The sequence below is a fragment of the Moschus berezovskii genome, chromosome 15 (assembly GCF_049115385.1).
Source record: "Moschus berezovskii isolate FMDL1 chromosome 15, NW_MosBer_1.0, whole genome shotgun sequence".
NCBI classification, from domain to species: Eukaryota; Metazoa; Chordata; class Mammalia; order Artiodactyla; family Moschidae; genus Moschus; species Moschus berezovskii.
Window position 1 is genome coordinate 45197294 of NC_142474.1, and position 12503 is coordinate 45209796.

At 47.4% G+C, this 12503-nt stretch overlaps 1 protein-coding gene across 9 annotated transcripts in view; it reads right to left on the reverse strand.

Moving 5' to 3' along the window:
• The window catches only part of RIN2 (Ras and Rab interactor 2), a 208786-nt gene that overhangs the window by 101062 nt on the left and 95221 nt on the right, over positions 1 to 12503 (reverse strand). For 5 of the 9 annotated variants that reach the window (XM_088844028.1, XM_055430532.2, XM_055430541.2 and 2 more), the window contains one exon: positions 1016 to 1109. In XM_088844028.1, the coding sequence (XP_088700154.1) occupies positions 1016 to 1072 (57 nt within the window). In that variant the 5' untranslated portion in view covers positions 1073 to 1109. Of the gene's footprint in view, positions 1 to 1015; positions 1110 to 3543; positions 3648 to 4316; positions 4476 to 4530; positions 4551 to 12503 lie in introns of those variants that run through there. The other 4 variants (XM_088844030.1, XM_055430604.2, XM_055430546.2 and 1 more) reach the window with 3 other exon arrangements.

Below are 12503 nucleotides of genomic sequence, written 5' to 3' on the forward strand. Positions count from 1 at the left end.
CCAACAGGCTTTCCTGATGAAAATTTTGGAGCCCAGAACTGACACAGGAAATCAGGTTTGGTTTTCTTGGAAACAGGAAGCAGCTAAATGTGCATTACTCTATATCTGCAACCCACCACAGTGGGGTAATCAGTAAATATAGTCAGTTTTCCTCCAAAATAAGAAGGCCTCTATTTCATTCCCCCTTTGAGGAAAAGACCTGGTATTTGAACACCTGCTTGTGACACATTGCAAATGCACGTTTTACCTCCATGTCCCTCTGATTTTACATTTTCTGCATTTTCCAAATTTTCTACAATGAGTTTGCATTATTTGGAGGGTGAGTGAGAGGAAGCAAAGCAAACACCATAAAAAGAAAATTAATTCCCTCGTGTACATTAGAAACAATTGTCAGGTCTTAATTTAAAACATACACTCAAGAGTATATAAAATACCCACTTAGAAGCTCATCTCATTAACCCAGCAAGGTCCTCCACTGACATCAACAGGCATGTAGAAAAGTGGTCCAGCTTTCATCATGCTGCCTGGGTTCTGTCTTAAGAGACCTCTGGGGGTGTTTGATAAAATACACCAGCAAAAGCATTCAGTCAGTCTAGGGTAAGGCCCAGGGATCTGTGTGTCCTTCTCTACTTTTAATGAGCACTTAAATGATTCGCAGAATCAAGCCAAGAGTAAAGCACACTCAGATGCCGAGCCCAGAGTCCATCAAAAACCATCCAGATGAAAAAGGAGCAGGTGAGCAGTTGACAAGGGAAGGTTGCCTCACCTGTCTCATATAGGTGGCATTGCCCCGTGCCTGGGTGCTGAGCCTGTCTGGAAGCACGGACTCACGAAAGCCCCTGTCTCCCACCAAAGCCAGGAGGAGCTCGCAGCTGGGCTCAAGCTAGCTCCCCAGCCAGAGCTGGCTCAGGGAGCAGGCTTCCCCTGCCCCTCTCCGCAGTCCTGCAGCTCCCTGTGCAGCCCGGCACCAGGAGCCAGATGCCCGTCAGCAACCCCGATCGAGGCTCCCTTTTACCTTAAAGAAACTTCCTCGCTTGTCCAGACCGCAGGTGCCCATGGTCTGAGCTGACATGGCCCCCCAATGAGGCTCTCCTGCACGCCGGGGACTCCTGAAGGTAGAGACATGTGTGATGGTTAGTCCAGCCTGTAGGAAATTCCTTTCTAAGCCACAGAACACTCACAACAACCCTCCTGCCAAGATCTTTTTCCATCAACAACAAGAGTGCCGTTTTATTTCCCACCAAAGCCCTTCCATCTCCTTTCAGGCTGATTTCCTGCCGCCCATGGCTCAGACTCGGCCCCACCTTCGCCGTCCCCCTCCCGCTCCTCCAGCTGACGGCCGAGGCTCCCGGGGACTGCGGATAGCATAATGATTGCTCTGTGTGTTTGCTTGACCTCATGCTCAAGTCCTAGAGGGACAATGCTAGATGTCACTATAATCTGCTCCAAAGCTCACAGACTTAATGCGGCCGATCACAGAGGCCAGCGGAAGAGTGAGGCCCTGCGTGTCCCAGAAAATCCTGCAGGAATGGGATGAGGTCATTAACAGCTCTGCCAGCCCTCTCCCCCCAGGCAAGGTCAACACAAGGGCACCGGGAAGAAATCCCTCTCTTTTCTCCTAAGAAATCAAAGCTTCAGATGAAATCTTGTGTGCCCGCTGACAGAGATGAGTTTGTGTTAAGAAACAACATGTAAACAGCTCCAGGATAACACGAGGGGAGGCGAGGTGGACACTGGAAAGCAGAGGGGAGCTTAAGGGCATGATTGGGTTCTGAATCATAACTGCAGCTATTTGAGTCTGGAATTGCCCTCACTGGAGCGTCAAAACCCAATAATCTTGTCTCCCGGCTGCAACGCCTTCCACGTCCACTTATAAATAAAACACACATGCACACAGGCAGCTGGCCCCGCCCTGGTCAGTGTACGCTCAGGAAGCATCTCTGATTCGGCCTCCTGCACCAGGTACGATGATCAAACTGCTCTCTGGCTCTCAGAGGTAGCTGACCCTAACCTCGACCAGCCGAGTAGAAGGACCATAAAAGAAACATTAAATGAAAATCTATCTGGGGGATCTTAGAGGGGTTCAGTGGCAGGAGTGCGGTGGGAAGGCCCCAAAGACACAGGAGCTGCTGCCAGTTTTGCTGAGGCTCTTTCATCATGAACTTGGGGGGACAGAGACAGCAGCAACCCATAAACATGTCAACAAGTGGAAAAGTCGCAGAGAACTGCTTGCGTTAGGAAGTGATGACCTTTGGAGACAGGCACGTTTCTGCCCCAAGACCTGCCACTCCTTCACATCTGCAGGGGGCTGCAATGACCCGTGGTTTTCATCTCAGAAAATGAGAACACAGCGTGAACCCGTCCCTTCTTCTGAAGCTGTCACCTATTTTAGTTATGTCTCTGTGGCTCTGTCCCTTTAAAGGTTCAGAGCTGTCTTCCCTCTGATTCTTTCCACTCGGAATCCCTCTGGGATGAAGGTCAACCTTCCAAAAGCATCCTGAGAAGACTGGTGAGCTTTCCAGGGCAATTCTGTTGACTCTGAGATTCACGTTCACGGGCTCAGCTGCTGCAAGGAGCCCCAGTTCCAGGCCCTTTGAAGTTCATCACTTAATTAGCAAAGTAAAGGGACTGGAGTGCCCCCAAAAGGAAAACAGTGCTGTCTTCAGAGCACGGAGCAGAACCACAACCACAGTGGAATCTTGAGGGGCAAATGATTAACTGTTTCAGCCAAGAAGCACACAAATAAAAAAGTACACTTGAATCCAAGCCTAATGCCTGTAATTCTTTTCCTTCCAGATGCTTTCTCGGCAAGGAATTTGACATTGCACAGCAGTGAAGGAATGGCACATTGAGAGCCAAGACTTCATTCCTCATCTAGACCTAAGTCCCTTTGTTCTGTTCAGAAGTTTTCCGTATACAAACCCTTTCTGATGAGCCAGGACAGGCAGGGAATATTGTCTATAACCACTGAGCAGTCTGGATTCCTCAAGTTTACCAGCTTAATTAGCTTCCTGAAAACTGAACGTGAACACGTCCACCTCAAGCAGTCCTCAAGGAAATGACCAGTCTGGATTCTGTGTGGAATTGGCAGATGCATTACATTTCTTCCGGAGGATGCAGGTTCCATCTCCGCTTCTTCAAAAGGCTATGGGAGCAGGTGACAAAGACAGGCTGCCAAGGGCCACAGCATGTCCTTTGCAGAGAATGAAATGCAAGCGGAAAGTATATCCACATTATTCAAATTCTTACAAATAAAGCTCTCAAGGGTCCGGAAGAAGTTTGGGTGTCAGGTCTTTCCTATTGGAGCAGTAGTTTCCTTCCCAAACCATAGCCTCTGACACCCCAACTCAACATGGACAGAAATCTAATACAATTGATAAGGAGACTTTCTTTCCACTTGTGGTTCTCACCTGATTCCCACCTACCGTGGGGATCCCTCACCAACAATCTCATCCTAAAACCACCCCAGTACACAAACAGACTGAACCAACAAACAGAAAAGGCACGGTAGTTAGAGAGGCTGTCAAATTCCTCCAAACTTACACGATGGAAGCTTGCTCCTTTCCTGGTTTCCCTGAACAGTGGAGCAGAGTCTCCAAAAAGGAGCCCAGCGTGTCCAGTGGATCTTTCCAGATGCTAGCTGAACACTAGCAAAAAAGAGAGAGAGAGAAAACCCGAATGGGACCAAAGGACACTGCGAACCCTTTGGAAGGACACGGCCAAGCCCTTTCAATAACAGCACTGAAAGAATGTAAACAGAGCCGGCGCTGTGGTCCAACTACAGGACAAAGGCAGGAAGCGAGTATTCCCAACTCTTCCCCTATGCCAGGCTCGGCCACTTTGGAGGAAGCCTGGCGATGGCTTCCATGTGGCCCCAAGAGCGAGTGCCGAGGTGAAGTCTGTCCTGGGATTTCAGTGTCCAGGACTCACTGCGCCGTCCAATCGGGCTCCAGGTGGTGTGGGCTGTGCTGAGCAGAACCGCTCCCAGCCAGCCTTCCAGCCCCTTCCACTGGGAGCTGCTGGGGACAGTGCCGGGGTACCACCGCCTGACCTTGGGCTGCAGGGCTGTAACACCCGGCACTCGGGCTCCAGTTCACTGAGCCACGGAGCCAAGTCACTGGCAAGTTTCCAGCTATTGCTTAAAATTGCAGCTTGCCAGATCTTGGCAAGAGAGGCTGCATACGATTCGGACCCCAGCCGCCCCCCCTCCCTGATTTATTTAGCCAGCCTCTACCGTTCTAATCCGTTCGCCTCAGGTTCAAGTTTGAACCCCCAAAGCGGCAGCAGTAATACTGACTCTGGCGACCTCTACTCACAAGTCTGGTTTAAAAGACTCAGCTTCTTGGAATTTCTCATCGCCTGCTGCTGTGCAAGTCGGCCCTGAAAGCGTTCTAATCACTCCCGTCTTCCTTCTTCCTTCTAGCAGCTGAATGAAGCGAGGCAAAGTGGACTTTGGCTCTTGGTAAACAAGCTCTCATTATTATAATCATTTTACAGCCACACGAACTGAAGTAGAAGAAAGTGACTCACCCCCCTGGGGACCTGTCAGGTCGAGACCGGTCCTGGGACAGGCATGTCACCTTTCTGCCTGGTTCTTTGAGTGGCTCTGACGATGGCAGGTCCTCCCTCTTTTGAATGTTTTTTGTCTTTACTAAGAGGTAAGAGCCAGTGGGGCGGGTCTGCGTCTGGGTCCAGTGAAGGTCTCTGAATATTTCCGTAATTATCTTTGTATGACCAAGGATTTTACAAGTTGGATAGAAAACTCTCTATTCCAGCCCCTGGCTGGACGATTCAAGTTATTTAAATTTAAAATTTGTTCTTTGAGCATCTTGTCTCCCTGCCCAGCACTGATTTTTTTCTCTTAGTCGTTAAACTCTTTAAAGCATTTTGAAGATCATAAACATCTTTTGTTGAAAAGAAAAACTAATTTACGGGAAGTAAGAAACCAGAAGAGAAGAACTGTATTCCCAGGCTCTTGGTAACTATTTTTAAAGTGAAATAGAAACAATGCTCTGTGTCTTGACTTTCACAAGAGTAACCGAGGAGAATAAAAATAATCTTTTTTTTTTAGGAAGGTGTTCACAGTGAGACTGTACATTTCAGCCACTCACAGGATTGTCCTGTAACCAATTCCAGGGGAGGGCCTTCCCCTTGGAAAACGGGGTCTCACAGAGATGCTGCAGAAGCTTTGCCAATGCCTGCAAAGCAGGCGTGGATGCCTCCACCAAGGGCAGTGAATGTGCCCTGGACACAGGCAGGCAGCTTGGCTGCTACAAGCTCCTCCTCCCCACCGATGGGAAACTGCCCCCTCACCCCCCCCCGCTGCCCTCATCTGACCCCTCGGGCCATCTAAGAGTTACGGCCTGCCTCCTTCTCCCTGTCCCTTCTGAGTGACGCTCCTCGGACCTTGGGGCTGCTGCCTGGAATAGGGCTAAGAAGGGAGAAGGGTAGCCCCCAAGGTCATTCTCAGAAGCATGTGTCTTTTAAGCTCCTCACTTGAAAAGCGCCATGTAGTCGGTGGTCACAGCCAGCGCACGTGTGCAATGACCACACGTAAGTGAAGAAGCCCCGTAAGCCGCATCAGCCCTGAACCCAGAGGACACCATGGAGGGAAGTCACACCCTCCAGGCCTCCCTTGGGCTTACTGTCTACATGTGAGCACCTGTTTAGAGTTCTCCTTCCCTAAGTCCTCTGGCTACAATGGGGTGTGTGTGTGTGTGTGTCTACAATGGTGTGTGTGTATGTGTGTGTGCGTGTGCGCCCAACCATGTCTGACTCTTTGTGACCCCATGGACTGTGGCCCGCCAGTCTCCTCTGTCCTTGGGATTTCCCAGTCGAGAATACTGGAGTGGGTTGCATTTCCTTCTCCAAGGGATCTTCCCGACCCAGGGACAGAAACCGTGTCTCTTGCAGCATCTTCTATACTAGCAGGCGGATTCTTTACCACTTTGCCACCTGGGAAGCCCCAAAAGGGTCTACGCTGCTGGTTCATTTTAACTGAAAGTTTATAACCTGGCAGCACCTGGATGGAGTCCACACTGAAGATACAATAGATGAAGTAACACACTTTTAAAAAAAATTGAGTAAACTGTCTCCAGAGACCCTCAGTTAAGAATTCGTGTCCAAGTGGTTCATTAGAGGTGCCTTCATGAGGCACTGGTCAAGGAGAGGGTGTAACACAGGGGAGGAAGGGCAAAGTGCAGCATCAAGCAAGCAGCCAGGGGCGAGTGGACTGCAGCCCTCCAGGGTTGGGAGCTCTGAAAGCCAGTGTAGACTGGTCTTGGATGCCAACTGAGGGGTTAGGGAGCTGGGATATTTGTTCAACTTCCCCCAGGTAGCAGTGGGAAGCTGCCCCCAAGGGGCCTTGGGTCACCAGCTGCTCCCAAATACCCCTGGTATGGGTAGAGTGGACTTTTGGAACCAAAGAGAGCCCTCGGGCAAAGCTGGTAGTTGGAAATCAGGCCAGTGTGCCTGGAAACACCCAGTACCCAAAGGAGATGGGAAGGACTGAACAGTGTCCCCTACACCTGGTAATTCAAACCAGGACATTTTGCCTTAAGTGTGGGCGTCTTGCTTCTCTGTCGCAGCGAGCTGTCATCCTCCTACACTGCTGGTGGGGGTATAAATTGGTGCAGCCACTGTGGATAACAGTGTGGAGGTACCTTAAAAACTGAAAATACAGTTACCATATGACCCAGTAATCCCACTCCTGGGCATGTATCTGGAAAAGACAAAAACTCTCTAATTTTAAAAAATACATGCACCCCAATGTTCATTGCAGTACTATTTACAAAAGCCAAGACTTGGAAGAAACCTAAATGTTCATCAACAGAGGAATCAATAAGATGTGCTATGGATATTAATACAATGGAATACTACTCAGCCACAAAAAAGAATGAAATAATGCCACTTGCAGTAACATGGATGCTGATCATCTTACATCCTCAGATCATCACACTAAGTGAAGTAAGCCAGAGAAAGACAAATATCATATGATATCCTTTATACATGGAGTCTAAAATATGATACAGTGAACTTCTTTACAAAACAAACAGACTCCTCGCAGACGTAGAAAACAAACTTATGGTTATCAAAGAGGAAGCGGGGGAGGAATAAATTCACAAATTATCTGTGGATTGACAGTTATACCCTGCTATATGTAAAACAGATAACCAATAATAACCAATAAGGAGGACCTACTATTTAGCACAGGGAACTATACTCAGTATATTGTAATGACCTATAATGGAAAAGAATCTGAAGACGAATAAAGCTGAATCACTTTGCTGCACACCTGAAACTAACACAACATTATAAATCAACTATACTTGAGTTAAAAAAAAATAAAGACCTTGGAAAAAAATACATACTGATAAAGAAAAAGCCCCATCAAGCCAGGACAGAACTTGCGGATGTCACCTCTGGTGGGGGTTTCCTAGATGAATATAAGGAGCAGAGGCCTTTAGACCATCTGAAGGAAGATGCTTCAACTGAGGGTTGAGGAAGACAATCCAAAGACACATTTCCACCTCTTCTATCCCCATTCCAAAGGTGCAAGGGGGTCTGCTGCCTGTGCCTTTCCACACTTTCTGCTCCATCATTAGAATATTTATCCTCCCCTTTAATCAGTGATATGCTGGCAAATATTCAACAACTGACTTTCTGGGGATTAAAACCTCCAAGTTTTAGCATTTGCCAACTTTGAAGGGGAAATACTCTATCAGTTCAGTTTAGTCCAACTCCTTGTGACTCTGTGGAGCACAGCACGCCAGGCCATCACCAACTCCTGGAGCTTGCTCAAACTCATGTCCATAGACTTGGTGATGCCATCCAACCATCTCATCCTCTGTCATCACCTTCTCCTCCAGCCTTCAATCTTTCCCAGCATCAGGGTCTTTTTGCAAAAAATTTTGCCTTTTTGCATTTCTTTTTCTTGGGGATGGCCTTGATCCCTGCCTTCTGTACAATGTCACGAACCTCCATCCATAGTTCTTCAGGTACACGTCTATCACATCTAATCCTTTGAATCTATTTCTCACTTCCACTGTATAATCATAAGGAATTTGATTCTCCAAGCCAGACTTCAACAGTACATGAACCGTGAAATTCCAGACGTTCAAGTTGGATTTAGAAAAGGCAGAGGAACCAGAGATCAAATTGCCAACATCTGTTGGATCATTGAAAAAGCAAGAGAGTTCCAGAAAAACATCTAATTCTGCTTTATTGACTATGCCAATGCCTTTGACTGTGTGGATGACAAAAAAACTGTGGAAATTTCTTCAAGAGATGGGAATACCAGACCACCTGACTTGCCTCTTGAGAAACCTGTATGCAGGTCAGGAAGCAACAGTTAGAACTGGACATGGAATAACAGACAGGTTCCAAATCAGGAAAGGAGTATGTCAAGGCTGTATATTGTCACCCTGCTTATTTAACTTATATGCAGAGTACATCATGAGAAATGCTGGACTAGATGAAGCACAAGCTGGAATCAAGATTGCCAGGAGAAATATCAATAACCTCAGATATGCAGATGACATCACCCTTATGGCAGAATGCGAAGAAGAACTAAAGAGTCTCTTGATGAAAGTGAAAGAGGAGAGTGAAAAAGTTGGCTTAAAACTCAACATTCAGAAAACTAAGATCATGGCATCTGGCCCCATCACTTCATGGCCAATAGATGGGGAAACAATGGAAACAGTGGCAGACTTTATTTATTTATTTTTGGCTCCAAAATCATGGCAGATGGTGACTGCAGCCATGAAATTAAGACACTTGCTCCTTGGAAGAAATGTTACAACCAACCTAGACAGCATATTAAAAGGCAGAGACATTACTTTGCCAACAAAGGTCCATCTAGTCAAAGCTATGGTTTTTCCAGTAGTCATGTATGGATGTGAGAGTTGGACTATAAAGAAAGCTAAGTGCGAAGAATTGATGCTTTTGAACTGTGGTGTTGAAGAAGACTCTTGAGAGTCTCTTGGACAGCAAGGAGATCCAACCAGTCCATCCTAAAGGAAATCAGTCCTGAATATTCATTGGAAGGACTGATACTAAAGCTGAAACTCCAATACTTTGGCCACCTAATGCGAAGAACTGACTCATTTGAAAAGACCCTGATGCTGGGAAAGATTGAAGGCAGGAGAAGAAAGATGAGACTGTTGGATGGCATCACCGACTCAATGGACATGTGTTTAAGTAAGCTCTGGGAGTTGGTGATGGACAGGGAAGCCTGGTGTGTTGCAGTCAACGGGGCTGCAAATAGTTGGACATGACTGAGTGACTGAACTTAACTGAACTGAGGTTGGTCAATGTTTTTCTTCCAAGGAGCAAGCATCTTTTAATTTCATGGCTGCAATCACCATCTGCAGTGATTTTGGAGCCCAACAAAATAAAGCCTGTCACTGTTTCCACTGTTTCCCCATCTATTTGCCATGAAGTGAAGGGACTGGATGCCACGATCTTAGTTTTTTGAATGTTGAGTTTTATGTCAACTTTCTCACTCCCCTGTTTTACTTATAGTGGCCAATTTCAAACTACCAACATGCTATCAGTGAGCCTGCAGCATTCATGAAAATTTAAGTCAACTCTAGTGAGCAGAGCAAACTGACTCCAGCTCCCACTGCACCAACCTCACCCTTTCTCCACCACCCCTTCACCATCTGAAGAGGTTACTTTCACTTGATTCTTCACACGCCAAAGTCATACAGGACAGCAAAAGTAAGAAATAAAGTTCCCAGATGGAAACCAGTGCTTTATCCATGAAACCACATTATTTGTTCCTACTAAGACACGACCTATTTCTGGTTATCATCTTCACCAAGTTAAGCGGTAGCATCAAGCACACTGAAAGAGGCCATATGCTCAGTCTGCTGTTTTCAATTCCAAATGTTCCACATCCTTAGAGGTTGGAGAGAAGAAGAAAAAGAGCTTCCTTTACCTATCTGGACACAGGGGATCCACATGCCTTATTCACAGTGGTCTCCCCAGGACCTTTCATGGCGCCTGGCACTTATGTGCTGCATAAATGCATGTGAGACTTTACAGAGACATCATGGAATCTGGAAGCAAGGGTTTTTAGGGAATGACTTCATCCAAGAATAAGAATTCAGGAAGAACACAGCCTCAGAAAGAAGAGAAAGTTCGAATGCCAGGAACATGCACTGTTGACCCATGCATACTGGACAAATGCTCTTTACACCGCCCTGAAACACAAGGCTTTGGTTTATGGAGCCCATGTGTTCTCTGTGGCTGGATCTCTCCTGCAAAGTACATGATCTGAAAGCCTCTCCTTTCTCTATAACACACAGACCTGCTGTTGTCTCCACATCCTCAGCCACTCATACTTCTCAGATCTTTCATTTCTGCACAAATCACAATCCTTGAGAGGCCTCCAGGTATGTGTCCAAGCCAGAACAGCTTCGCTGGAGACCACAAAGCAAAATAAATCCACGAAAGCTGCCAAACACCCAATAAAATAAAACTGACTGAGCAAGTAGGCTTCTCTGGTCTGTGCATGTACCTGGATCATGTGTTACAGGGATTAGACCCTTAAAATTCCCATCCTTGCTCTTAGGAAGTGGGCTAGAGAATAGCTAAGCCTTCTCTGGAAATATCCTCCTGATTCTGCACATTCCATGTGGGGTGCTGAATAGAAGCACACCATCCATTATCAAAGTAATGAAACACTTCTACACAGAGTAAGTGCCCTATGAACAATGTATTTAATTCTATCTCACAGTCAGAATCGGTGTTATCAAAGGAGACACATATACAAATAAACAGTTGCTCTCCAAAATAATTTAATATTTTATGTTGGCTACCAAAGAGTCACAGAAGCCCACAGAGCTCAGTAAGGTTCTCAGTGATGTCTGCTGCCATCATCAAAAAGATGGGTTTTGTTTGAAATTGTGCCTCTGAAATTCAGGCATGTTTAAAAGTCTCTCTCAGCTGGCCAGGCACATCTGCAGTTTTGCTGGGAGAGATAAGCACATACAATTGGGGCTTTTCACAAATCCAGTTTCATATTCAGTATGACTGGGTTTGGCACAGGCTACAACTACCACAGAGTTTCTGCAGGCTCTCTTTGAAGCTTAGCGGTTTCCTCTCAAGGGTCTACCCCTTCCTTTCCTCTTGGGCAGTCTGACTGATGTGAGGGCAGGGAGGCCAAGCAGGCAGGCACAGTGAGTCTGGAGAACAGGGGAACCGGGGGGAGGCATAGCTGGATCACCCTTTTTCATCTGGAGCATTTGTGTGAGAGGACACATGTCAGAGGGAGAGAGCTTTGGGTCATAATGACAGCCTTGGGCTCAGACCTCTGGAAAAAGAAGAGCAAAGGCACTGAGGTCAATGGACCCATGGACGGAGGGTCTGAGTGGACAGTGCAGACAGCATGCCACTGCCCTTGTCTGGGCTCTCATTCCTCCAAGGGGATGCTGGGTGGATGCCAGTCCTTTCAGCACCTGGGATGAGAGGACAAATGGAGACTCATACTTTGTGTCTGAATTTTTTTAAGTTATACATCAAAACGATAAGACAAATTGTAAAACGTGTTCTATTCTCCTACCATGGCAGATGGACCGTGTAAGGACTTGGAAAGCCTGGCTGCGATTTAAAATTTTTCAGACTCTTCAGGGTTCTGTGTTGACTGTGGGGACACGGGGCCATCCTGAACCTACCTCCCCGGCTTGTCACCCTACTTTTCCCTGGGACAGCTCAGTGGACACCCTAGCCTTCCTATCTGAGTCCTGTCCATCTCTCTTTCCCTCCCAAACCCTGCAGCCTATGGAGATGTACTGATGTAGTTGGTGCAACTGAAGTACTAACTATATATCCAGAAGTGGAGCTACCCCTAGCGCAGAGGGACATGGGGGAGCCTGTGCACGAGGGTATGGGGCATGCGGACAGGGATTCTGAGGGCGGAGAATCTGGAGCCAGAGGTGGCGGGGGATGGGGTCTCTGGATAGGCATGCCTTTGGCCCTGCAGACTTCTTCCACAGGAGGGATGAGGTTAGAGGGGTACTAAGGTCACTACTGGAGGGCAGCTGGGTCATCCTAGGACCCCGGAAAGGATGGACATGGACACCGGTTCCACTACTGCTCTGGGGTTCTCCCACCCTCACTCAACCTTTTTTGTTTTGCAGGAGAGTAAGGCTTATCCCAAGTGACCAGGTTATACCCTTTGGAGAAAATGGACAGGCTTGGAGTCAATAGTTCTGAGGCCTCCTAATTCTCTTGAGCTTTTAATTCCAGTTTATGGGGCCAGGCTCGCTCCCTCACAGCAGCCCAGCTATGGCATTCCTTCTCTGCTTTCTCTCCTTCCCCCTCTATCCTGAAACTCTGCTGCCTCTTCACTATGGGTTCCCCCTCCTGAACTCTGCCCCTGATCCCCCAATCCTGCCTTCATCCTACACCAGCTGCCTCTGCCCTCCCAGCATCCTTCACGTGGCGGTCCAGTCAGCACTGACAAACACTCAACCCTGGGTCTGAGATCAAGGTCCCAT